This window comes from Lissotriton helveticus, chromosome 9 (assembly GCF_964261635.1).
Source record: "Lissotriton helveticus chromosome 9, aLisHel1.1, whole genome shotgun sequence".
NCBI lineage: Eukaryota > Metazoa > Chordata > Amphibia > Caudata > Salamandridae > Lissotriton > Lissotriton helveticus.
Window position 1 is genome coordinate 594,096,353 of NC_136070.1, and position 26,613 is coordinate 594,122,965.

A 26,613-nucleotide genomic window follows, 5' to 3' on the forward strand; every position below is an offset into this window, starting at 1 on the left:
GCTTCTGCTGGGGAGTGTGAGGGCAGGGCAGCAATGCTGATTGGCTGGCTTTTGGTCCAAACAAAGATATGGTCTGGTTACCAAATAATACAGCCCCTATGGGGATTTTCTATGCAGTTTTTCTTCTCTATGATACTGCTTGGTCATTCTGTTACCGTGAGACTCCCACCATGACGACGGGGAAGATACAAGCATGTGAATCTATGAAAGATAATACTGGAGAACTATAGTGTACAGGTAAGTAACTAATTCCTTGTTAGCCTACTGGTCAAGTTCCCGGACCAGGCCTTTTATTGCTATAGACTACAACATTACCCACGCTACCGTCACACTGCTGGACACCGCTGACACTGCACACTCCCACTGTAGCGACATAACGCAGCCCATACCACACATGGTCCGCGGGACGTGACTGCGAGAACACCACTTTCAGGCTATGATGGCCGAACTGAGGCGTTGCTTCTTGCCATCTCCACCCATGCTTACATTGCTGTCACTGGGGAATTACACACATGGCGGACCGCTGGGCGCACTGGCCTTGGAAGCGGCGGTCCCTGTTCGACACCACTGACCTTACGCGATTATTTCCTTGCCATAGTGAGCTATGCCAACAAACACCAGTAGCCATTCTATCGATTTCCCGGATGACCGCTTGCCAGTTCCTCTAGTACCAATCCACGCAGCACTTGATAGAAGTGACTTCACACTGACCATATGTTGGACATGGGTTCCCACTCATATAGCACAGATGCCGGAGATACATCGAAACATCCACAGCAGCACAAACAGATAAGAAAACATAAAACCCACAGACCTGCTGATTTGACACATCATTTATCACAAGATGTCTACATGTGTATATTACATTATGCCGCCGGACCCCAGGGTTGCCGGCCAAAAGGCTGTGTTATGCTTATCTTTATTACATCTAATCTGAACGTCGCTCTATGCTGCCGGCCCCATGGGTTGTAGGCTACTATAGCTGTGTAACTGAAATCTTGTGCAATAAAGGTCTTTAAACATAAATAAATAAATAAATAAATGGACTACTCTGCTATCCACCCAGTTTATTCCTTCATTTAAAATAATCTGTGTTTTTGTTTCATTAAGCACGTATCGGGAAAGCTTCCCAAACTCTTGAGCCTCTTGTTGCAAGGCCTTGATGGCCGATTCAGGTTCCGGGGTCACCACTGCTAGATCGTCGGCATGAGGCATGATCTTGGTGTCCATACCAAACCTGCTCAATTCCGAAATTTCAGGATTGAGTTAGATTTTTTTAATAAGGGGATCAATATAAATGTCGAAAAGCGGCGGGAGCAAGGGCACCACTGTCTCGTCCCTTGTAAGATCTCTATTTGCTCTGTCATTTGCCCATTGATTGAAATTCAGGCTGTGGGATTTTGATATAAGGCTTGAAGAGCTTGGCTTATCCTAGGACCAAAACACATCAGCCTCATGACGCCCCATATGAATTGCCAGGAGACCCGATCAAAGGCTTTTTCAGCGTCAAGTAAGATTAATGAGATCGGGTCTCCCGTCACCTTAGCTGCGTCAAATAGAGTGATGGTCCGGCGGATGTGTTCTGTGGTGCCCTTATTGGGGATGAACCTGTGCTGCCATTTGGAGACAAGAGACTCAATGCTGGTAGACAGTCTAGATGCAATAATCTTAGAAAATATTTTAGAGTCAGTGTTTATAAGAGTTATTGGCCTATAAGAAGATATCTCTAGTGGTGACCTGTCTTTTTTAGGAAATATTAACATTTTTGCTGTGGACCAAGAAGGGGGTGGAGAAGCCCCATTTAAAAATGGAAATTACTACTTCCGTAAAAAAATCTTTGATTTGCAGGGAGAAGATTTTATAAAACTCAACTGGGATGCAATCCATACCAGCGGCTTTGCCATCCGGCAGGCTTGCAAGTGCTGTTGCGATTTCATCCTAGATCGGAGGATTTTCCATTTGATCATAACTATCCGTGCTGAGTTCGGCCAGTGATATTATCTCAAAGTATTCAGCAATTTCTCTTTCTCTAATCTCGGAGGGCCTAGTATTCTCCTATGTATAAAGATTTTTGTAAAATTCACGGAAAGCCCCCGGTATCTTATCTGGTTCATTGGTAATCTCTCCTGTAATAGTTTGGATTGAGGATATTACATTGGTAGTAGCCTGTTGTCTAGTAGAGATGGCTAGTTGATGACCAATAAGTACGCACTCATATATCTTCTCCCAGGCCGAGGCCCACTTCACGGCCACTCTCTCCACGTATACTGTGCGGCCTCAATTTCTTCCCCTAGCTGGACGGCCTGTGTTCGTTTCTCTTCTGCTTTTTTCATTTTATCTTGCAGAATAGAAACCTGCGCTTTCTCTTTTTCGTATCCCCTAATGGAGAATTGCAGTGTCTCACCATGAATGCCGGCCTTTAAAGTGTCCCACACAACCATGGTCGAGGCTGACCCAATGTTTATACTCAAAAACTCTTGGATCCAACCCTGCATGTGTTCCAGATATCCATTGTCCTATAGGAGCGCCTTTTCAAAACTCCAGCTCGAGCCTTCTCCTCTATAACCCATCCCTCCGATATTTAAAATGAGTGGATTATGATCTGACATGAATCAGGGTGCAATGTCAATAGAGCAATCCCGGACCAGAGAGGAAGAAACCATAAAGTAGTCAAGTCTTACCAGAGAGAGATGGGGGGCTGAAAAGAAAGTAAATCCGTCTTGTTTGGGTTTTATTTCGGCCCATACATCCTTTAAACCATGAGTATTCATTAAGTTATGCATAGCCTGAACTACCTTTGATTTCCTTCCTCTGTAATTCCATTGCTCACTCATTTTCCAGGTGCTAGGCAAGTTGATGTTTAGATCACCGCCGTTGCTCCCGTAAATGGAGCATATAGTAAAGACAAGATTAGGGGGTAGAGAGCATCCTGCGATCACCCACCTCCCGAGGGAATCAGATTTTACTCTATTAATTTTTGTAGGAAGTTTTTTCTGTACCATAATCCCAACTCCTTTAACTCGTGCTCCCTGGGTGGTTGCCCTGATGACTTTGTACCCCAGTGAGTTCAGCAGGTGTTTCTGTGCTCCTTCAATGTGAGTCTCCTGGAGGCAGACGATGTCGGCCCCCATTGAACGTAACCCCTGTGCTACTTTTTGCCTTTTTGTGGCATCGTTTAGGCCACAGATGTTTACAGATACAATTCTGAGATTATTCATCATACTCATTTTATAATCTGGGTTGATTGACCTTGTCTAATAGCCACTTGAAGCATTAAAATGATAGCTCTAAAGACATTTAAAAAAACTATAGATAGCCCAACAAAGATTTCAGCAGCAGACCTAAACATAGAAAAGATCATACTTTTAGAATCAACAAAGAAGTAAATTTTTCTTTTCTAACGGCCACACAATATTTTATACTTGATTCCCCCCCTTTTTAAAAAAAAATGTCATACTCTCTTTCTTTGTTTTTTTTTACCTTCTTGTTTTCTGGCTCCCTCCCTTCCTGTCTCGGTTTCCTCCTTGCTCCCTGCTTCCTCTGTCAGCTGTGCTAGATTTCCCATTCCCCATTCGTGATTGCATAGCACCCGTGGATTTAAAAAAAGCACCACTTTTTCTCCCACTGCATACCTTTTGTCCCCCCTTCCCTCTCTTACCGCCCCCCCAAAGTTAGAGCAATCAGGGAGGCCCTGAATGATGGTGAGCATGTATGAGTTCCAGCCGCCAGGCCACGTTAATCCTTGCTACAAGTCGGCATGTTTCTAAATGGCTAGCCAGCCTATGTACATTACACAAAATGCCTTTACAACCATGACCTTGTGACATAGACATAAATTAGTAGGTGAATACGAAACTGAGAAATAAGAGATAGAGAAAAAAAAGGAGAGAAAAGTAAATAGAGAATCTTTGTACTACCACCACTGCGAGGCTTGGCACATTGGCCTAGATGATAGACCCAGCTTAGTTCAACCCTTTTTTCCCAGTGATGTCCTTCAAATATTCTCCAGCCTTTATTTCCGACAAGAAAACCAGAGTGGATCCATCAAATATAACTTTCAGTCTGGCTGGGTTCATTAGGTATACCTGGGCCCCTTGCTGTTGGAAAGGAGATATCAACTGTCGGAGTCTCCACCTCCGCTCCACGATTGTGTGGCAGAAATCAGGCTTGGCGAAAAACTTTACTCCATCAGCTTCTTTTTGGAAATTCGGTCGAGCCTGATCATAAACCATCTGCCTAAGGAGAAAGTTCCCAAAGAAGACTAAAAAGACCCTGGGTTTCTCTTTGCCATAGCTACTACCATCTCGCCTCTGCTTTAGGTTGAAGGGGAAGCGATGTGCCCTTTGAATCTCATGGTCCCAGTTCCAATTGGCCTGCTCGGGGAAAGCATCTCGAAGTAGTCTGACAATGTAACGTCTTGGGTCGGTACCTTCCACTCCTTCGGGGATCCCCAGAAGGGGAAGATTGTTCCGCCGTTGTCTATTTTCTTGTTTCTCCATTTTAGCCATTAGGTCTGCCAGGCATGCCGCATGGGAGGCACCTTTTATAATGGCAACTTCTGTCTCCAAAAACGTCCTTCAACCATTGTAACCCGGTCACCGATATCTGTGCAGATCTTGTTCAGCTTCCTTATGCTCCCTTGAAGCTTTTTGGCAGCCCCTTTAGCCACACGATTGTCAGATCAAACTTCCTCTTGAAACTACTGTATTGTACTCCGTATGGAAGTTAAGGAGGGTTCTGCCAAATGTTCTGATGTAATCTTGGGGCTCTCCCCGTGATGACAATTGGAGGATTCTTTGCCGAGGGGAAAAGAGGTTAAGGAGTCTGAGTAGTCTGAGTAGTCCCATTTGAGCTGACTACGCCTTTTGCTGCATGATTTTTTCTTCTGCTGGATTGTTCCCGTAGTAACCAAAGCATCAGATTCAATGTCATTTGAGACACAACCTGGAGGCGAAGTGGTTGCCGACCTGAGGTTGCCTGTAGCATTATTTGTTCTCTGTGCGGGGGAAGCGAGACTATCAATGCCGTTATTATCGCTTATTTGCCGGTCCTACTCCTTGTGTAGGTCCCTTAGTGTCTTAACCCCCCTATCTGTGGTGCTGTAGGAGTGTTTGTCTGGGAGGCATGCATCTGCCCTGGGACCCCTTCCCCTTGGCTCGGTGTTGGTGGGTTATCAAGATCAGTCACTGGTGGTGAATTCAGTTCCGAAATTATAGAGGGTACCTTGACTATTGGGAAATGTTTGCTGACGGAGGACGATAGACCCACTCCTCCCCCAGCACCCTCTTTCAATGCGCCGCCTCCCCCAAGCCTACCCGTCGTCTACAGCCCTAGGTTCCCGTTTACCTTTAGGGAGGGGATCCGTTTTTTCCGCATCTCCGTGGGTCAGGGCCATTTTAGTTTTAAGGTTATCCAGTATTATGGGTGTCTTTCATAGATTCACATGCCTGAATCATTCCCCGTCGTCGAGACGGGAGTCTCCGGTACATAGAAAAGTAATGTCCTATAGACATACATAGAGAAAAATAGGCCTAATGGCCTCGCCTTAGTAGCCTATCTATGTCCTTTTGTAAAAAGGACCAAACTCCAGAAGGTAGCCAATCAGCTACCACCTCCCTCTAGAACCTTCCTGTCAGGAGCCTCAGTCTCTCAGATTTTCTACCGCACGTTGTGCTAGGGAGTCTCCACCTGAGTTCTCCTCAGGTTTCCTAGTTTAATCTCTTTTCTTCATAGAAATTGGATATTTCATTTATAAATCAACCATGGCTGATCAACAGAAGAAGGGTCTCTTCAGAGCTTGCTCTTCTTGAGGTAAGAAGAGGCTCCACGTCGATGATAAGCATGAAACCTGCTTATACTGTCTTTATCCTGACCATTCTCCTAAAGAATGTAGAATTTGTAGAACATTTTCTACAAAAACACTAAAAGACAGAGAAGGACGGCTGCTCCTCTGGTTGAACAGGCTGAAAACCAGAGACAACCTGGAGTCTTCAGAGGACGGTGAGATGGCTTCAGTTTCTTCTAAACTATCCTTGAAGAGGCCAAGGGTTGCTTCCCCTAGCCCTACAGACGTTCCTCCTAAAAAGACTGCCAAAAAGTCTTCTGAGGCAAAATCTACAACGTCTGCCAAGGAGGATCCTGCCTTCAGGAAGCCTGAGCCGTCGTCGACGATGCTTTCCTCAGCGCTGAAGAAGACTGTGTCTCCAGTCTATGTTTCTACATCGACGACGACGGTGTCGACGACGATGGCGTCGTCAGCATCTTCATCGACGACGACGACTACTCCATCGTCAACGGCGGGTAAGCCTGTGTCATCGATTATCATCCTTAAAAAGCCCTCGACGACGATTAAGATTCCGTCGACGACGACATCAGCGTCGACGACGAAACCAAAACCGTTGACGCCTGCGCCGTCGACGAAGACACCCTCGTCAACCAGCGTTCCGTCGACGAAGACATCGTCGACGACAAAGACACCGTCGACGACGAAGACACCGTCGAAGAGCGCACCATCAACGGCGGTGCCGTCGACGAAGGTCCCGTCGACGAAATCACCATCGACGACGATTGAAATTCAGTCGGCGATGACACCGAAGACGACGCCATCGTCGACGCTATGGAAACAATCTGACTTGATTTCTCCGTTCACAGCTTCCAGTCAGCCGTCTACGATTCCACCAACGGCAAAGACAATGAAAAAGCCAATAACGCCGGACTTAACATCCCCAAGTAGGGTGCAAAAGTTACCCCCGTCTTGCCTACTGCAGGACGAGGACTCAGACGAAGACCAGTACGGACAGGCCACCAGTCCTTCAGATCTCATAGTAAAGTGCCAAAGCACTGATGAGGATGGCGACGAGGTGTTTTTTTACAGAAGAGGCTGAACATTCACATGTCCAGACGCAGTGCACACCTATGGTATGCCTTCCGGTGTCTATAGTCTCAGACTTACAGTTCTTGATCCAAGACTACAAGCAGTGATTTCCCGAACCGACCACTGCTCCATCAATGGAAACAAATCCAGCTACATCTGGACCGACACCATCCTCACGACCTAGACCGTCACCTTTGGTGATCCGGCAGGAAAGGGAACCAGTGCAAAATATCCCGTCTTCTGATGAGGAAGCCGAAGAACCAGAGGATGGAGAGGTACGGGACGACCTGTCCGACCATAGGGACGATGAGGACTACATCGCTCCTTCTCCGGCCACACTTGAACCCACTACCTCGGACTCGCTACCAGTGGACATTGGCGGATTTCACAACTTAGTGGCGAGAGCGGCCACAAGATTCCACATGACAATGGAATCCCATGAAACTGACTGTTTCCTATATGATTTTAAAGACCCGGTTAGGAAAACAACCAGATCAATTCCTATCATTGATCACATATGGGAAGAGGGAAAACAGCTGATGCAGACACCAGCCTCGGTCTCTGCAGTAGTACCACGGCTGGACAAGAAGTATAAGGTACCAACAACAGCACCAGCCGCCTTACTGCGCATCCCAAGCCAGATTCGGTGGTTACCCAGGCGGCACAAAAGAACTCTAGGAATCCGTCATCTCCATTGTCAGCTCCACCGGACAAGGAGGGCAGGAAGCTAGACAGTATTGGCAAACGCTTTTCCACCACCTCGGCCATGACTGTGAAAGTGGCAAATTTCATCGCGCTACTAGGCCGCTACAATAGGCAATTGTGGGAGGATATTGCCCCGTATCTGGCAGAATTACCAGATAATCTGAAAGAGGAAGTTCAATCACTCCTTAAGGATGGCCAAACATCGGCATCGGAACATATCGATTGTGCTATAGATGTTGCAATGACCGGCTTCAGACAGCTAGCAGGGGCCGCGGTCTTGAGAAGGCAGGGGTGGCTTAAAGCTACATCCTTTCGTCAAGAGGTCCAAACTAAAGTACTGGACATGCCCTATGACGGCCAGCACCTTTTCGGGGAGAAAATCGACAAGGCCCTTCAAACGATCAAAAAAGATACAGACATGGCACGAGCGCTTGGCACATTACAGTTTAAGAACCAGTCCTTTCGAGGGAGCAGGGGTAGAGGTCAGTCCTCTTACAGAGGTTCTTACCAGAGCAAATCCTCTTACTCCTATAACCAAGGCCGTTCGCAATACCAACAGCGTCAGCAGCAACAAGGTCGCCAGACCTCGTATGGAAGGTCCAACTACAGGGGGAAAAGCCAGAGGAAACCCACTGGCGGACGCCAATGACCGTTTCCAGCTGCCATTCCGTCCACAATCTCGTTTTTTCAAACCTGGAGGAAAACTGACACACTTCCTCGACAATTGGAGATCAATTACAACGGATCGGTGGGTACTCCAATTGATCCAATTCAGACATTCGTTGGAATTCAATTCAATTCCCCCGACAACTCCTCCTCGCAAGCTTCAACACAGACATTTACGGTTACTCCTTCAAGAGGTCTCTTCAATGTTAAAAAAAGGAGCGATAGAGCGAGTTCCATCAGCTCACAGAGGAAAGGGATTGTATTCCCGCTTCTTTCTAATACAAAAGAAAGGGAAGAAATGGAGGCCCATTCTAGACCTCAGGACAGTCAACGCATTCTTGAAGAGTCAATCGTTCCGTATGGTGACAATCCAGGAGATCTTGGGGTCACTAGAGGAAGGAGACTTTATGACTTCTTTAGACCTGCAAGACGCATATTATCACATCCCTATTCACATAGGCCACAGGAAATTTCTCAGATTCGCTGTGGCAGGTCAGCACTATCAGTTCTGTGTCCTCCCATTCGGGCTCAAGTCGGCACCTCGGATATTCACCAAGTGCCTCTCCCCAGTGGCAGCTTTCCTACGACAGCAGGGACACCAAGTCTTCCCATACCTGGATGACTGGCTGGTGAAAGCACCATCTATGAAAGGCGCAACCAAGTCCTCCAGCGCCTGTCTCACTCTTTTCCAGCAACTGGGCCTGACGCTCAATCACGAGAAGTCTACCTTACAGCCCTCCCGAGTTCTTACCTTTCTTGGGGCGACATTGGATACGGAATGTTCAAAAGCCTTCCCATCTCAGGAGAGGAAGCACAAGCTTATCACTCTGGCCACCGCAGTGGCCTCGAAGAAAACCTTACTGGTCCGTACTTTTAAGTTCCTCCTGGGGATGATGTCCTTGTGTATCCTGCTTATTCCACACTGTCGGCTCAGAATGCGCCCTCTGCAGGAGGCCTTGAACAGGCAATGGACTCAAAGCACAGGCTCTTTCGAAGATCGCATTTTGATAACTCAGCAAATGACCAAAGCCTTGCTCTGGTGGAGGTCGCCCAAGAACCTCTCCCAAGGGCTACCATTCTTGCTGCCTGCAGCTCCACACGTGATAACTACGGATGCCTCCCTAGAGGGATGGGGAGCGGTCCTTCAAGAGTTGCAGATCAGCGGCAAGTGGACGGACCAGGAAAAGCAGCTCCATATCAACCTCCTAGAGCTGAGGGCAGTTTTTCTATCTCTGAAGGCTTTCCTAACGCGCATCAAGAACTCCCCAGTGCGTGTCAGAACCGACAACACCACGACAATGCACTACTTGAACAAGCAGGGAGGAACACGTTCGCTCACACTATCTCGCGAATCGCAGAAAATTTGGAACTGGCTTGTGCTCCAAGGAATCACGCTGACGGCGGAGTATGTCCCAGGCAAGGACAACGTCATAGCAGATGCTCTCAGCAGACGGAGATCGCTGTCCCACGAATCGGAGCTCGAACAAAAGGTGCTGAATCACATCTTTTCGGAATGGGGGAGTCCGCAGATCGACCTCTTTGCCACCAGGGAGAACGCCAAATGCCGCAACTTCGCAAGTTGGCATCCCCAGTTGCGGTCCCTCGGAAATGCATTTTCCATCGCCTGGCGCAACGTGTTTGCGTACGCATTTCCGCCATTTCCCCTGATACCAAGAGTCCTCAGGAAAATGAAAACGGAGCACTGCACCCTGATTCTGATTGCCCCGTTCTGGCCGAGACAGCATTGGTTCACGGACCTCCATCGCCTCTGTCCGCCCGCCAATCCGTCTGGGTCAACATCCATCCCTGCTCACGATGTCCAACGGCCAAGTACAGCACCCCAATCTGACATCACTCAGATTATCGGCTTGGCTCCTGAGTACCGAGATTCTGCCAGCTAGACATTCCGCAGGAGTGCAAAGACGTCCTCGCGAAAGCAAGAGCAGAGAGTACAAATAAAACCTATTCCTTAAAGTGGAAACGCTTTTGCACTTGGTGTAAGGACAAAGGTCTACATCCCTTTCAGGCTACTCAGGAGCAGTTACTACCATATCTGCTTCACCTGGCACAGTCGGGTCTTGCGCATGCCTCTATCAGAGTTCATTTGGCAGCAATTTCCCGCTTTACAAGAACTTCAAAAGGGCCCTCTCTCTGGTCACACAGGTTAATAAAACAATTCCTTAAGGGGCTCTACAGATCTTTTCCTAGGCCAGGGAGTGTTCCACCAACATGGTATCTCAATGTGGTCCTCAACCAATCGATGAAACACCCTTTCGAGCCCATCCACAGGGCAGATGTCAAATACATCTCCTGGAAAACAGCCCTCCTCTTAGCTCTGACCTCAGCAAGAAGGGTCCTCGAACTACAGGCTCTTTCCATACAAAATCCCTTCATGCAGTTCAAGGAAGACAGAGTGGTTTTAAGAACTAATCCTCGATTTATTCCTAAGGTCCCGTCGGACTTCCATTTAAATGAACCTCTAGTCCTCCGATCATTCTTCCCAAATCCCAGCACTGCAGCTGAAACAACCCTGCACTCTTTGGACCTGAAGAGGTGTCTCAAATTTTACCTTGACAAGACAAAAATTTCAGGAAATCGAATCAGCTTTTCATCGCTTTCAGTAGACCGAGGAAAGGCATGCCGCTTTCAAAACAAAGTATTTCACAATGGATATCTTCGGCAATTGCCTTTTGCCACGACAAAGCCGGACGGCCATTGCACTCCAAAGTAAGAGCTCACTCTACAAGAGCTGTGTCCACATCGGCAGCGCTGTTCGCTGAGGTGCCAATACTGGACATTTGCAGGGCAGCGACCTGGAAGTCGCCGCCTACCTTCACCAGGCACCTGGATACGGAACTGATGCAGGACGCAGCAGTGGGCCAGACTGTTCTTCGCCATCTATTCCAGTGAGGTGAGCCTTCCTCCTTCCTGCTATCCTTTGCTGGTATGCACATTTATTTACTTATTTCATGTTACTTGTTGATGGTTCTTAGTCGCATGATATGTATTATCTACAGACTGCTATATGCTGTTCCATCAGAAATGTGCATAATGTATTGCTTGCTACTCTGATTCAGGCACGTGAATCTATGAAAGACACCCATAATACTGGATAAGAAATGCGTTACTTACCTGTAACTGCAGTTATCCAGTATTGGTGTCTTTCATAGATTAACATGCAACCCACCCGCCTCCCCTGGAAGGACTCACTTCTTTCTCTAACAAATATTACGCCTACCTAGCTTGGTGCGTACGAAAATCTGAGAGACTGAGGCTCCTGACAGGAAGGTTCTAGAGGGAGGTGGTAGCTGATTTGCTACCTTCTGGAGTTTGGTCCTTTTTACAAAAGGACATAGATAGGCTACTAAGGCGAGGCCCTTAGGCCTATTTTTCTCTATGTATGTCTATAGGACATTACTTTTCTATGTACCGGAGACTCCCGTCTCGACGACGGGGAATGATTCAAGCATGTGAATCTATGAAAGACACCAATACTGGATAACTGCAGTTACAGGTTAGTAACGCATTTCTTCTTCTGCCCTGGGTGGCCATGCTCCACTCGCTCTGATGCCTAGGTTTCTGTTTCCGCGGCACCAATCCTGTGGATCTCGCTACTTCTAACAGCTCTGAAAATTCAGCTGCCACTGAGTCAACCAGAGTTATACAACCCCCGGGACCGTCCGCCGTGATCGATGCAGTCTCGGCGATGCGGCAGGTCAGGCGAACTGTGACTCGAACTACAGACGCCTTGTTGCGCGGCACCCTCTCCGATGCTCCGCGTACCTTGTTCTCGGACATCGGCGTTACAGGTGAATCAGCCGACTACCGGTGCTTTCCGGCGTGCAGCTTGGCTATTGGAAAGGATGGATCTCACACTAGCGCCATCTTGCTCCGCACATATGTGTACTTCTATTGCTGCTCCGCAATGGCTGCTCGATTAGTGGAGCTGCCAAACCCGGTTCAGTTGCAGCTGTAGCATGACCGAATGCGCCGTTTTTTTGCGGCAATGCCATTGAACGCTCTTGACATCGACTATTGGCTGACGTTCCGTTATGCCTATTTCACTTGCATGCAACCTGTGTTCCACTGCCTCCGGTGCCCTCTTCAATGGGCCCTGGATGTCTGCTTCTCCAATACATCCCACTCTGCCCTGGATTACGAACTGTTAATGTTCCGTTGAAGGCCCATGACCAGGAATTTTCCATGGGTAGGTGCGTGGTGTGCGATCCTCTACTTGGAATGGCGGCAGACTTGAGTACCTGTGCTCGTGCACAGCGTCTCATAGATCGGAGTTACATCGAAGTTAACGCAGGTTACCCTGATATGCTCCTAACGGCTTCTAGATATGAGGAGCATGTGCCTTCGTTTGACTGGCTCAATTGGATGTCATACATCTACTATGAAAGGTTCAGACAACAAACTGGAATTCATGGCTTTCCAATTTTCACGCAACATTTCTGAATCTGAAGATTCGCTGTGTATGGATATGTTTTTGGGTACCCAATTGGCTATTTTTTGAATTAGCAACAAAAGTATATATATTTTTTGTTTCACAAATATACTACTTGGGATACCACTGAGACGCTTTGCCTCTGCTTACCTCTGATTTTTGTCTTAGCATAGTGCTACCGACCTGGCCAATGTGAGGGTGTCACGTGGCCTATAGGTTTTTTGTCGTCTTCACAAAGTTAGCCTGCCTGCTGCTTTGTGCACTTTACTACACGTCTTTATTTTTGCAATAATTTCTATGGCTGTTTTCACATGAGAACGTATTGTTGTGTTCACGCTCTGCATGTTCCTGGGATTTTGACCGAACATTTTGTGCAAGGTGGAACAACAATACCCCTTGTTATTTTCTTCTGGCCAGGCCTTAGCCCTTAGACAAAACATACAGATGCAGCTGTTGTTTGGACAACGTACTTTGGTCTTATTAGAATACACGAATAGGCAGCACACACTTGGAGAGGGACATTTCCAGGGAGAAGAGCGAGACAGCACATCTGATGTAGATCTACCATCTATAAGCTAGGGTATGGGGTCTGCTGACAAAGCCCAGAGGTCTTCTAATATATAATAATACTGCTTCTCAGCATGGGGAGGAAAGTTAGGCTCTATAGTCTTCCCATGATGACATCTCTCTTCATGATTTATGGACTAGCTGCTATGCTGACTGTATTTGTAGTATGCATTTTCCTGCTTGTGGCAAGTATACTGTATGTTATGACACGTTAGTTAAAATAAATATTTTAAACTATTTTGTGTCTCTTGCAGATCTTATTGTGGACAAGTACAAGAGTGCGAGTAAAAGGGTGTGTCTTGTTACCGCGATTCTTGAGAGATCTGGTATTGTTGTATTTTGGGGTGTATAATCATTTGTCTCTCTGTGAGTGAGTAGGAGCGCAAGTGAGGCACTATAGCTTGTCGGTCCTGGGCTCGTGGGTACTAAGGTGGTAGGAAGACTCAGTCCCTATACACCAAGGTCCCATAATCCAGCGCATTGTTCTGTGTTTGTGCAGAATCCCTGTAACAACCCTGACTTTTAGAGCCACTAGGGGCATAGACCCTTGCTATCTCAGGCAGCGGTTCAATCTTTTTCATCAGGAATGGGCTCTGAGATCCAACCATCTGCGGCTCCTTCGCTTTCCACGATTTTCTAAATCTCTGCAAGGTGGCAGGTCCTTTTTGGTAAGAATAGCAAAAATCTCGAATACTCTGCCGGTCCACCTGCGCCGGATTGAGACAGAACTAGAGTTCAGGAAGGCTTTAAAAACCTGGCTCTTTACTCAGGCATAGTCTCCTGGTCGATCCTTTCGTTAGTTTGCTGCTTGCACCGGGTCACCTTTTCTGAGGTAGTTGTGCGCTCTATAAATGTCTATTATTATAATTATTATTATTATTAAAAAAGGGAAATGGGAGGCGATTGAACAAAGGAAATACATCCTCCAACTCGGGTGAAGGGAAGGCTTTCTGTCCTGTTAACAAGACCAGAACATAACAGGCTTGAATTTGTACCCGTTTCTCTGAATTACAAGCAAGGATTACTTATTGTATTTATCATGACAATATCATTGACAAATCGTCCATCCTCCGGACGATATAGCCCTTGTTCATGCTCTGGTGGGGAGAATGGCTAAGAAGTTCAATCTCCCAATGTCTTTAGTGGAGCTGCAATTCTTCCTTTAAGTCTTTAAGGAACAATGGTACAAACCTATAAGATCCATACCCATACTGGTAGTTTGTCAAACGGATTAAAATTGAGGAGGACGTGGGCTGATACTCTGTTTGGAGAAGAAGTACAGGGCCCCAGATTCAGCCCATGCCCGCCTTACGGGTCATGCAAAGTTAGACTATGTTATTATGTCTGTGTCCCCAAGTAGTCTGGAAAACAAGAGGTTGATGTTCTACAAACAAAATGTAAAAAGGGATGAGATGTGGGGCCCCCTTTATTTTATTTTTATAACAAAGGGGCAGGCAGACTGCTTTGACCCTTAAGCCTAGGAGTGATGGCCCAGTGTATGGGGGGGAGGCGAAAGCTTTTAGGTATCATTAGTTCTGTAGGTGCAGTTGCCCTGGAGTGTGACGAGCCAACTAAACCCCAATTATGGCTGTTATACTATCGATCCTTGCATGGATTAGGACCCAGTGCACACTTGCATTGCCTCTGTTGCTTTGGGCATCGGAGCAATGGCCCAGGGGATGGCAATACTGAAGCAGAGGAGAAACCTCAGCAAAAGCCTCTGATAAGATAAAAAAAAAAGAGTGGGGAAGGGGGCATGATGAGGATCCGTGCTTTTAACAAAGGTCAGAGGAGATAGCCCGCCTGCTAGGAAGTAGCTATCATTAGTGAAGCAGGTACAATGGCACTGAGGCCTAGAATTGTGAAGGGCCCCCACCATCACAAATATTGTATTGTATTGTATTGTATTGTAATTGCATTTATATAGCGCTTACTACCCCTGACGAGGCGTCGAAGCGCTTTTTCGGCGGGTAGCACGCTACTCCGGGACCCACAGAGGATTAGTGTTAAATTAGTATAGTGAAACATGCAAGTACATTTTAAGTGGTGGATAGGTTAGTCAGTTATTTGGATTTGGAATTATAGCAGAAGGATAGATGAAATATGAGGTAATTTCAGTGGTGTATATTAGTCTGTTACTTGGAGTGAGAAGGATAGCGGATGGATAAAAGGAGAAGAAAGATTTGCATTCATATAGCACTTGTTACCCCTGATTGGTGTTGAAGCGCTTTTTGGCGAGTAGCACGCCACTCCGGAACCCATAAAGGATTAGTGTTGAAAATTAGTATAGTATAAATATGAAGTAATTTGAGTAATAGATATGTTATTCAGTTATTTGGGCAGTATATTAGTATAGTTGAATATGGAACATGGAATTTGAGAAGTGAACATGTTAGGCTGTTAATTTTTATAGAAAAAAGGATAGTGGAGGGATGAAAGAGTGAAGGTTTTTTTTTTTTTTTATGAGAAAAAGGGCAGCATTTCTGTCCCTAGTCCCGATCAGTCTCGAACAGGCCCAAACAGGCAACTACCCTTGTCCTCTCCACCCTTAACAGGCCCAAACAGGCAACTACCCTTGTCCTCTCCACCCTTAACAGGCCAAACAGGCAACTACCCTTGTCCTCTCCACCCTTAGCCTCGACGCCCGGGCTGAGACGCCCTAAGCCTGGCCTTTTTTGTAGCCCTAGTAATCAGGTGACCCCTTCAGCCAACGGGAACCCTAGCCCTAACATTATCCAATCACAACATTAGCCCTAACTTCTAGAACCAATAGGAGACCAGGACCTTGCAGCCAATCTTAACCCTAGTCCAAGCACCCAATCAGTTCAAAAACCCTGATCTCTACGTCCAGTAAAGGCCCTAGCCCTACCACTAGTCCCAATCCAAGTCCAAGCAGCCAATGGTACAGGTAGCCCTAGTCCCTACTTCCAATAGCAAGCCTAACCCTACTCTTAGTCCCACACCTGGTCCAACAACCAATCACACCAGAAGCACTAAATAGCTACTTCCAATTGAAGTTCTAACCCTAGCCCTAGTCCCACCCTACTCTCAACAACCAATAACATAGGAAGCCCTAGTCCCTACTTCCCAATAGAAATCCGAACCCTAGCCCTAGTCCCAACCCTGCAATGATTGAATCACAGACCGAGAAACCAGTCAGAACCCTCAAATACCCAACCAATGAGGATACACCAGATACAACCACCAATCAGTGAACACATGTGCCAACCACCAGCGCACCATATAAGGTCCCAGCAACCTCAGACAAGGTTTGCTGGCCAGGGAGTTGGAAGCTGCTTGCTCCTGTTCAGAATCTCCTAGGAGACAGACAGGCTCAATCCACAACTTTGGACTTCAGCAGGTAAAGGCTTCACTAACTCGAAATCTAACAATACTGTTTGAATAAAGCTTTACTCCCCCTGCTGGCCAAAAAACGAAGTGCACAGGCCCCAGTAAATACAGCTCACAGAAGCACCCTCTGATGTAGAAAATCCCTGTTGCTAGGGGGGAGGGGGCAGGGGGGCTGGCCTCACTGGCTTGTGAACACAAAATGGTGGCTGGGGTGCACTGTTTGAGCACACAGGTCTAAGCACAGAGCAAAGGAGAAATTTGGAGGGAAAACAGATTTGTCACCAAGGAATTAGAGGGACAAACTACAGAGGTTGGACTGCAAATCCCACAATTCAACACACTAAATGAAGGCAATCATGGGCAGGGAAAAGCACACATTTAAAACACAACACAGGTGATAAAATATGCAAATTACAGGCAGGCTAAAACTACAATTTTTAACTGTAACAACCACAGGCATAGACAGTAAACAGAAAGTGAAAATCGTTTTTTAAACAACTTTTTGTCTTGGGAAGAGACAGCACTAGTCTGTCTCCTTACCACTTCCTGGACTCTGCTCAAAGCAATCTGGGGCACATGTGGGCTGCAACTATGACAGTCTTACTTTACAAACGGGGCATTGGGTCAAATTTCTTGCTACCATTAGAGCCAAGTGCATCTATGCTGCAAAGAGGGGGGCAACATATGGGAGCTAATTGTTTTTGAAAGCAACAAAAAGCCTGTTCCAAGATCAGAGTGATTGTTGGACATAGTGGGCAAGGGGTGAAAGAGGCAGAGGAGACAGCCTGCTGGTGAGGGCCGCAGCTATCATAAGTTCTGCGCGTGGTGTTGCATTGGGGGCCAGACGTGTGAGGGAAACATAACACAGCAATTATAGGGATCAGTGCTGTCAAATAATTTCTGGTTTTGATGTTTTTACTCATTTATAAGTCTCACATTTAGTGTGGATTATGAGCTACAGAAAAAGCACCTCTGAAATGATCTCATAAGCCCTGTCCCCAGCGCTCAGCCCTGCTGCTGCCTCAATCCATTCCATGAAGTTTTGGTGGGCAGCCCTTCTTCAAAACATTTAGCTTAGAGGGCCTCAGAGCAAAAATGTATGAAGAACTCTGCATTAGCCAAAAGTTGCCTACCGCATAGAAACAGCATTAAGGCGTTATAAAAATGAGAAATCATTAACAATGTTAGAGTTTTTCTTGCTGTTTTAATTTTCTGTTACATGTTTTGCTACGTTACTTTTTACGATGGTTGTGGGGAAACATCTATTACAACGCAGGCATTACATCGTAGTGCCTTTACAACGCATTCAGTACCATGACGCGATGTTATCACAAGTTCCTTAACAACGCAAGTCATTGCAACGACTTTCTTTAGGAACTGTGGTGTTGGACTAGTGTTGGAATTTAAGTCCTCAAGTTGCTGAACCTGACAGCATGGTATCTAACCGCTTAGAGTTTGGTCATTTCGATCTGTCGGCGGAATGCAAGAGCGTCCTGGCGCTGTAAGGAGCTCTAGCAACCACAAACACATATAACGCCAAGTTGAATTGTTTTTGTGTCTGGTGCAATGGATTCTATGCAATGTTTATGCAATCCCACCAAATATTTCCATAGTTGCAGGACGTTATCAAGAGTGGTGTTAAACACTCATCAGTATGAGTCCATCTAGCAGTAATATATGGATTTAGAAGAACAGAAGACACTTCATCCTCTCTGGTCTCATAAAAAATCATAAAACCGTTTCTGAAAGGACTTTTCTGGTTTATATTTCTACCTGCAGACCACTCACCTTTGAATATCCCCAGGTGCCAGGCTGGTCCTGAAACATTTGCAACAACTCTCCGGCTTTGGGAGAGGGTACAGGATTTGTTAGTGTCGGGCACAATGTCGTGATGTCTTCGTAGTGGCCATAGAGTGCGAGGACCAGTGTCTTGGCGTCAGTTCCATTTTTACCTTTCGAAGCCTCTGGAGCTTCATTCTCTCGCACACTGTGCAAATAATTTTCTCTCAAAACTTAACAGTTCCTGTCCGATAGGGACATGTAACCTCAGAAGAGACCAGGTTATAAACCTTATCATTGGTGCAATGGCCGAATGTCCACCACGGAACTGCACAACGAGGGACTCTGGTGCCTTGGGACAAGGCACAATGCATCGTCATGTGACCTGTACAAGCACGTGCACCTGAAGGCCATCAAAGAGCCTAAGGCCAGGCTTTTTATGGCTTCAGTGCGGTGACATTTGATCATTTTGAATAAGCACACTGACCTCGTTTTCCTTTTCCAGCATAACTGCTGCACACTTTGGACGTGTGTTTAGATCACAACAATCTCTTTGAAGACCTAGAAATTATGGACTTCATCACAAGTATTGATTACTACCATTTTTTGCCAGCTATTGCTCAGTTGAATTTTTTGTCTTGCATTTGCTGCTTGGGACGTTGCATGCTTGATGCACATTTTAATCTGATGAATTCCCCTTGATGATACAGATATTTTATTGAAATCCTGTGGACGCTCTAATGTCTGATGTTTTGTCCTGATGATAGCCCTTTCACTAACAACGGGTCGAAACGCCGTCAATGCTAATATGTGGCTCTAAATGAAGAGGATACATTTTTTGTTACATGTCTCAGTTTTGTTTTGAACCTTGTTTTTGTAGTTTACCTCAGCCACTTTTTGTCTGTTTACACGTCATTGTTTATATTTGTAACACTGTTTGAGTACCTCTATGAGCGCCATTACTGTTGTGTGTATGACTCTTTGATAATACATTTTTCTAATTAAAAGTAATCATCCGTGCATGGGTTTTGGGTGTTTTACCAGTTGGTTAAACACTTTCGTTTGTTTTTCCTTTTCTCTCATTTTCTAATCAAAGTTTTAGCATTCAGTTCTTTATTTACATTTCAAATTGTTTGTCATTTTTAATGATGCACTTGAACCACTCTTTGGATTCCAGTATTAGTCTGAAGTGGGTCATTGGTGGCACCGCAGTACAAGTACACGGTCAACGGCCTGGTCCAAGCCACCATCAAGGTCATTCTCACCCACCAGATTTTCAAAGAAGAATAAAAAGCACTCTTCTTTTCCTCAAAAGTCAGTTATGAATGTCCAACTCTCCTCTGTACCAGTCTGCAGAGCTTGCGTTAGTGGAGATTGCCCTGTTGGCTCTGCCAGCTCTCCTCAAGCCTGCCCCTTCATCTCCACTACCACCTTCCCCTTCTCCTCAACCCCCATGGGTCACCACTATCCCAGAGTACCCAAGGTTGGATCTTGTAGGCCTACGGGCAAGCCATGATTGATGTCTTCAGGAGCGGAACCATCCCCTCTGCAGAGCCATTGGTCCCCATAAGACTGGTCACTAGCCCATATGGCTTCGTACCAGAAATGCCCTTGGCAACATATGGCTTCTATCATGCACCGTCCGAGTCTTTTCGGACCATTTTACTCCAAATGTGCGAGGTTAAAATGCTTTGATTGTACATTTGAGAGTCTATATTATAAGAACTTTTAGAAAAGTAGATGTCTAACATATTGTGCATTTTCTCTTAGGTGGATAATCTAACCCTGAAAATCGATCCACAACCATTCTACTGTGGGAATGAAGGAATGTGAAGGTAAGCAGTGGGGAAAAGAGGGGCCCGGTGGTAGGAGTAAGTAACAGCAAGAGAAGAGCAAATAGATTTTCTGGCATAACTTAAAATCCCTCCTGGTTTCCTAGCAGTATCAATGAGGCCCTAAAGCTGATGTACTGACAACATAACAACAGTGATTAGAGATGACTGCATGGACGAAGCAAGGCTGAGAGGTCTGAAGTTGACCCGCAACTGGAGTTCTTCCTCCCTTTTCGTACCTTTCCCATTTACCTTGTCGGGTTGGCATGACTCCAGTTACTTTCGGTGACGGAGCTGGAAAGTGGCATCTGCAAAGCCATCTCGCCCACTAGTTTAGTGTGCCCCATGCCTGACACTCTATATACCAATACAATCTTAAGGCTTTTCCTACACATCTTCTTGAAAGGGAACCCTAATTCTTGAAAGCCAAAGGCAAAAATACTTCTTTGGTGGGTAGCTTAGCCCTTCACTCAGTCAACACCACCTGTTCCGTTAGTAAGATGTCCACAGTATAAGAAATTGGGTTATTATTTGCGAAAGATGTGAGTCCTTCACAAGTAATTAGTCCGCAATTGTCTTTATTTATTTATTTATTTATACAATTTATTAAGCGCAACGAATACCCGTAGGCGTCTTGGCGCTAGAAAGACTCCCTAAATGTCTTTGGCGGCTCATAGTGATGTTAAGTACATTTATTGATCGAAGAGCCAAGTCTTTAGCCCCTTACGGAACTGAAGGAGTGAGGAGGACATCGTATGGTACTGTGGCAGAGTATTCCATAGTTTGGAGGCCGCCACTATAAAGCGACGGTCTCCCCATGAGACAGTTTTAACTCGAGGGACCACTAGTTGGTTCAGGTTGGCCGATCGAAGCTGTCTACCAGGTTTATAAGGTATCAGCTTATCTTTGAAAAAAATTCGGCCTTGATCATGGAGTGCTTTATAAATTATGCAAAGCGATTTAAATTTGATCCGATTTCGGATCGTTAACCAGTGGTATCTCTTGATGGTGTCAGATATCGGGGAGAACTTAGGTGTTTTAGAGAGCAGACGAGCTGCATAATTCTGTACAGATTGCAGCTTATTCATTGTCCTAGCTTGGGCATTTAAAAACAGACCATTACAGTAATCAAGAGATGATAACACTAAGGAGCTTATCAGTGTTTTCGCGGCGGTTACAGGCAAATACGGAATAATTTTCCTAATCATCCTTAATTTGAAATGGGCTGTTGCCGCTACCTTGTTGGCGTGTGCCACAAAGTTTAAGTCTACATCAAAAATTACTCCCAAGTTCCTTGCCTTGGTAACTGGGGATGGGGGTTCTCCCATGACAGATGGCCACCAGGTTGTTGACCACTCAGGTCGGAGGGGTCCAAAGATAAGCACCTCCGTCTTATCGGAGTTAAGCTTAAGGCAATTGGATGCCATCCACTCCCTGATTGCGATCATTCCATGCCTGAAACTGTCTGCCACCTTAGGTCCGTTATCTTTAATGGACAAAACCAGTTGAGTGTCATCAGCGTAGGAGGTTACGCTCATCCCATATGCTTTGATGACATTAGCAAGGTCCGACACATAGATATTAAATAGTGTCGGACTTAGGGATGAGCCTTGAGGCACCACACACGGTAATGACAGTTTAGCGGATTGATGTGGGCCCAAGGTCACTGCCTGGAATCTATCAGCAAGGAAGGATGCAATCAGATTTCTCGCTAGGAGGAGAATACCCATCTTTGAGTTAGACTCAGTAGTGAGGCTTACGGGATCGGACACAGGCGGTCCGGCTGGGAGAGTTCATGGCAGACCCTTTGAAGATCACTTGTGGTGTTCCCCAAGGTTCCTCTCTTTCTCCCTTATTGTTTAATCTTTATATCTACCCTCTGATCTTTGCACTTCAACAGCTGGAGGTCGCGGTGTATAACTATGCGGATGACCTCCAGCTGGTCTTTGACCTGTCTTCTTCTCCTCACGCTATTTCCAATTTTCAGTCTATTATGATTTTTATCAGGGACTGGATGAGCCACAACCATCTGAAGCTCAATCCGGACAAAACCGAGTTGGTGCTTACTGGTGGCTCCTCCAGTCCCTGGAACTCTTCCTTTTGGCCCCTCACTCTTGGTATCCCTCCCCTTCCTTCTTCTACGGTAAAAAGTTTGGGTATAAAAATTAATCACCAGCTCACCCTTCACTCACAGGTTGCTGCTGTTGTCTCTTCTTGTTTTCTTATGCTTCGAACTATCCGTATTGTGTCCCGCTTCTTTTCCCCGTTGGCACTTAAACTCATTATGTCTGCCCTGGTCATCTCCCGGCTAGACTATGCCAATGCCCTTTACAACGGCATTCCGGCATACAGCCTCCGCAAACTTCAGCTGGTGCAGAACCAAGCAGCCCGGCTGGTGTATGGCCTTCCCCGGTCCCATCATTCTACACCTCTTTTGAAGGAACTACACTGGCTGCCTGTCCGGCAACGCTCACTTTTTAAGATGGGGTGCATGGTCTTTCAGGCAAGACAGGGATCTGCTCCGGCCTTCATTTCATCACTTTTAACCAACTACGTTCCCGTCAGACAACTTCGTTCGTCGGATCGGTCCCTACTTCAAGTCCCTCGTTTTACTAGGAAAAAATGGGGAGGTTCTAATTTCTCCTTCCTAGCTCCGGTATTCTGGAACTCCTTGCCGGACCACCTTCGAAGTTCTAAACAATATTCTGCCTTTCGCAAGGGCCTGAAAACCTTTTTGTTTACTCAGGCCTTCCCACTCTAAATGGTCCATTTACTAGGTTGTTGCAAGCCGTTAAAGCGCCAAGAAACCGCAATGGTGTACGATGCGCTATATAAGCTTTTTAAATTCAAATTCAAATTCAAATTACTCACAGCAAAAGGCCACAAACTGGGGAGTCAAAAGCAAACAATCCATGGGAATTAAGTAGGTGGAACCCATTTTGCAACACCCATGCTCTCTGGGGCTTGGCAGCCATGGGGATCCCAAATCTCCCAGACCATCTGAAGGATCACTTTTCAGAATCGGTGAGGGATGGGAAGGATGCCTCTCAATATATATTGGGCGAGCTGGCCTAAATATAGCAGACAGCGTGGACAAATCCCTTGAGCACATCTGTGACCTTAAGAAGCCATGAATGGCTACAGTTCACAGGATTCTTTGATGTGTTTGACATGCCCTTTGACAGAGACATGTCAAAAAGCAGATGTGGCACTGGAGCTCTTCAAAGAAGATAGAGTGACAGAATGTTCATTAGGATTGCTATCTGCTCCTGGTACTTATCATCCCTTCAAGATGCCGAGCTCCTTCTCTAGAGGTTTCCAATAGAAGTCACAAGTCTCCACACCAGGTCAGCAACATTTGAGGAACCCCTTTTAATGTGGTGTATTTTGTAAAGCGCACAGCTGCCCCAACGGGGCGTCCCTGCGCTGTATAATGCTGTGGTACCCTTCCTGGCTCTCCCTGTGAGATGCCCCTCCTGGGCACCCCCAAGGTGAAGCCAGGCATCCCAGTGTTGTAGGGGCCATTGTGGAGATTAAGCAAGCTATTGCCCAGAGTTGCAGCGTGGGACCCATGATTAGAGTAGGCGCCGAGGCTAGAATTATCGAGTCCGCGGACATTGAGCCCAAGACCTTGCCGCGTCGGGACTTGAATCCTGGTCCCGGGCCTATTCTCTGCTTCAGAGTCTGCCGCTCTAACCAGTGAGCCACACTTCTCCACTTGAATGGCATGCAGAGGGAAAGGTATGGGCTGTGCCAGACAGTTCCCTTCCTCCCTCTTCCTCATCTTCCCCAGCTCCACCAGGGAAACAGGAGTTTGATTGATATCAGCACCTTGATGTTTCACAAATTTGATAGCAGCTCATCTCAGATGATCAGGGATTGTAGTATTCCCATGCCTGGATGACTGACGCAGCAAAGTTGCCCAGCCTAGTGCTCCATCATTTGCAATCGACAACTTCCCTGTTGTTTGACTTAGGGTTTTTAATCAATCCACACAAATCTCACATTAAGCCCTCTCAATGCCTCCTGTTCATCAGGGCAGTACTGAATATCAACATGTTCAGAGTTGTTCCTCCTCCGCAGAAGATATGAGACAATCGGGACATGATTCCAATGATTCAGATGGGGGCTCAAGATCCAAAATGGAAGGGCCTACCATGGCTCTGCCTGTTTGCTTCCTGCATCCTGCTGGTCAGTCATTCACACTGGCACACAAGGGCTCTGCAGTGGTGCCTTCTCAAGCAGTGGTTCCAACATCTGTGAGATCTGTGAAAACCCACTGTGTTTCTCCAAGAGAACTGTAATGCAGTTGAGGGGGTGGGAAAGGGATTTGAACTTTGCTATGTTCTAGCCAAGAAAGACCCACCTGAAGGAATATGTGCTCATTCTACCTGGCAAAATCCTCTACGTCAGTCCATTTCATTTCCTGCTAGAGGAATTCCAGTGCATGATAACTTCAAGATGACTAAGTGGTCCCCTCTCCATACTTTTCCCAAACACTCCTGGTGGAATTCAGAAGTGAGGAGAGATGTTCACTTTGCCCAGTATGTCCTTCACTATTTTCAGATTTAAATCTCCAGTCTCACCACCCATGGAGATTATTGCTTGGAAGTCTATTCAAAGGTGAGGAATCTGTAAGCAAAATTATCGATCAGAAGAAATAGTTATCTTAGGTAACAAGCATACTGGTGGATACTTTATCTACCTGCGAATTCCTCACTGACTCTCCTCTCCATTCTGGAGAAGCCTCATTGCCTTCCCTAAAAAGATGCCAAGTTTGTATTATATTGCAACAATGCTTGATTGTCAGTCTTCCATCTCTCTCTCTCTCTCTCTCTATATATATATATATATATATATATATATGTGTGTGTGTGTGTGATCAATGTCATGGCAGTGACCGAAACACGTCGGAGTTTGGACGGTATCGGAACTTGGTGTTTGGATATATATATATATATATATATATGTATTCCTCACAAATGTCCCCGTAGCAGAGGGAACTCCATTGGTTGGTGCACGCGTTTGGAGACCGGGAACGTGTCTCCCAAGTAATTTTGTAAACAAAAGGCAAGGACGCGGCACTCCTCTTGAACACGATAGTTTATTTTTAGGTCTCTTTGCAAAAACACCTACGCGTTTCGAACTAACGTTCTTGGTCACGGCAGTGTTCTACAAGAGTCCCTTTTCACTTTCCACCATTTATACTATTCACTCAGTTTTACAAGAATGAGGAATTATGGGCCTTGTAGTTTATACATTTAAACGTATGCTTTTCAAGATCAAACAAAACATTCATGTTGGGATTCACGTGTGGGTAACATTCCTTATGTAATGTTTAAAAATATGGCAGCCACACGCTTCGGTAAACATCGAGAAAGGTTGTTACCAAAACGCGTCTGTGGAGTGTGCAAGTTTTTCTGTGAAATAAACAACAGAAACGCCCCAGGAGTGCTTTTCTACTCTACACGGGACCGTGGTTTTGAAGGCGTTCTGGGATTAATTGAAAATGCGGGAACACCCCCGCATCTAAAAGCACCCGCCTGCGAGTGCACCGTGCTGGTGGACAAAGGAGCGAGAATATATATATATATATATATATATATATATGTATATGTATATATATATAACCCAACCCTCACTTACCAACCCTGTTTATATCTAAACCTGGGTTCCCCCTGACTCTCTGGTGGTTCATAACGTCCATAAAAAGGCTTTGCCAAAAAAAAAACAGGTGACGTCCCGCCGCCTAATAAAGAGACCAAGATGATCGATGTGGCCGGCGAGAGGGTAAAACAGATGACGTCCCGCCGCCTAATAAAGAGACCAAGATGATCGATGTGGCCGGCGAGAGGGTAGCTAGTTGTTAGGAGTGCGATATGTTGGTGTATAATCAACTCTGTTGGTTTCTTCACCAGATATGACGGGCTCTGGTGGGAGAAGGTGCAAGACCTTGTTGAACATCTCCCAGAGGAGTACAGGAAGAGGGGGAGTAAATAGTGTCCTAAAAGCAAGGTCATCTCCAGCGCCAGTATCCGCTGTACGCTTGATGCAGTAGACACAGCCTTTAAAAGCCTTAATATTAATGCCCTCCTCAGGTAATATGACTGACTCTACATCTCTCAGTTCAAACCTGAGATCCAGCAACATCTCTTCAACTTCCTAGTCAATAGGGAGCAACTCTTTTGCCCTAGTTGACGAAGTACTCAAAAAGATAAAAAAGGACACAAGAGATTTTGAAATAAATGGGTACCCTGCAAACCTCCTTCCTCAAAGGTTCCTTTTGGAAGCAACAACCCAGGGGGCAGGGATAAACCCAACTTGCCCGACCTGCCACAGTCTTACCAAAGACTGGAACAAACCTTCCATCAGCAGGCTGGTAATGAGTG

The 26,613-nt window shown here is 46.1% G+C and overlaps 1 protein-coding gene across 3 annotated transcripts in view; it reads left to right on the forward strand.

The window, feature by feature from the left end:
* Positions 1–26,613, forward strand: part of HNRNPUL2 (heterogeneous nuclear ribonucleoprotein U like 2) — a 473,541-nt gene that overhangs the window by 126,423 nt on the left and 320,505 nt on the right. For all 3 annotated transcript variants that reach the window (XR_013601019.1, XR_013601020.1, XM_078660591.1), the window contains exon 13: positions 20,163–20,227. Coding sequence is in view for 1 of the 3 variants with exons in the window: in XM_078660591.1 (XP_078516717.1) it covers positions 20,163–20,225 (63 nt within the window). In the remaining 2 variants the exon portion in view is untranslated. The remainder of the gene's footprint in view (positions 1–20,162; positions 20,228–26,613) is intronic.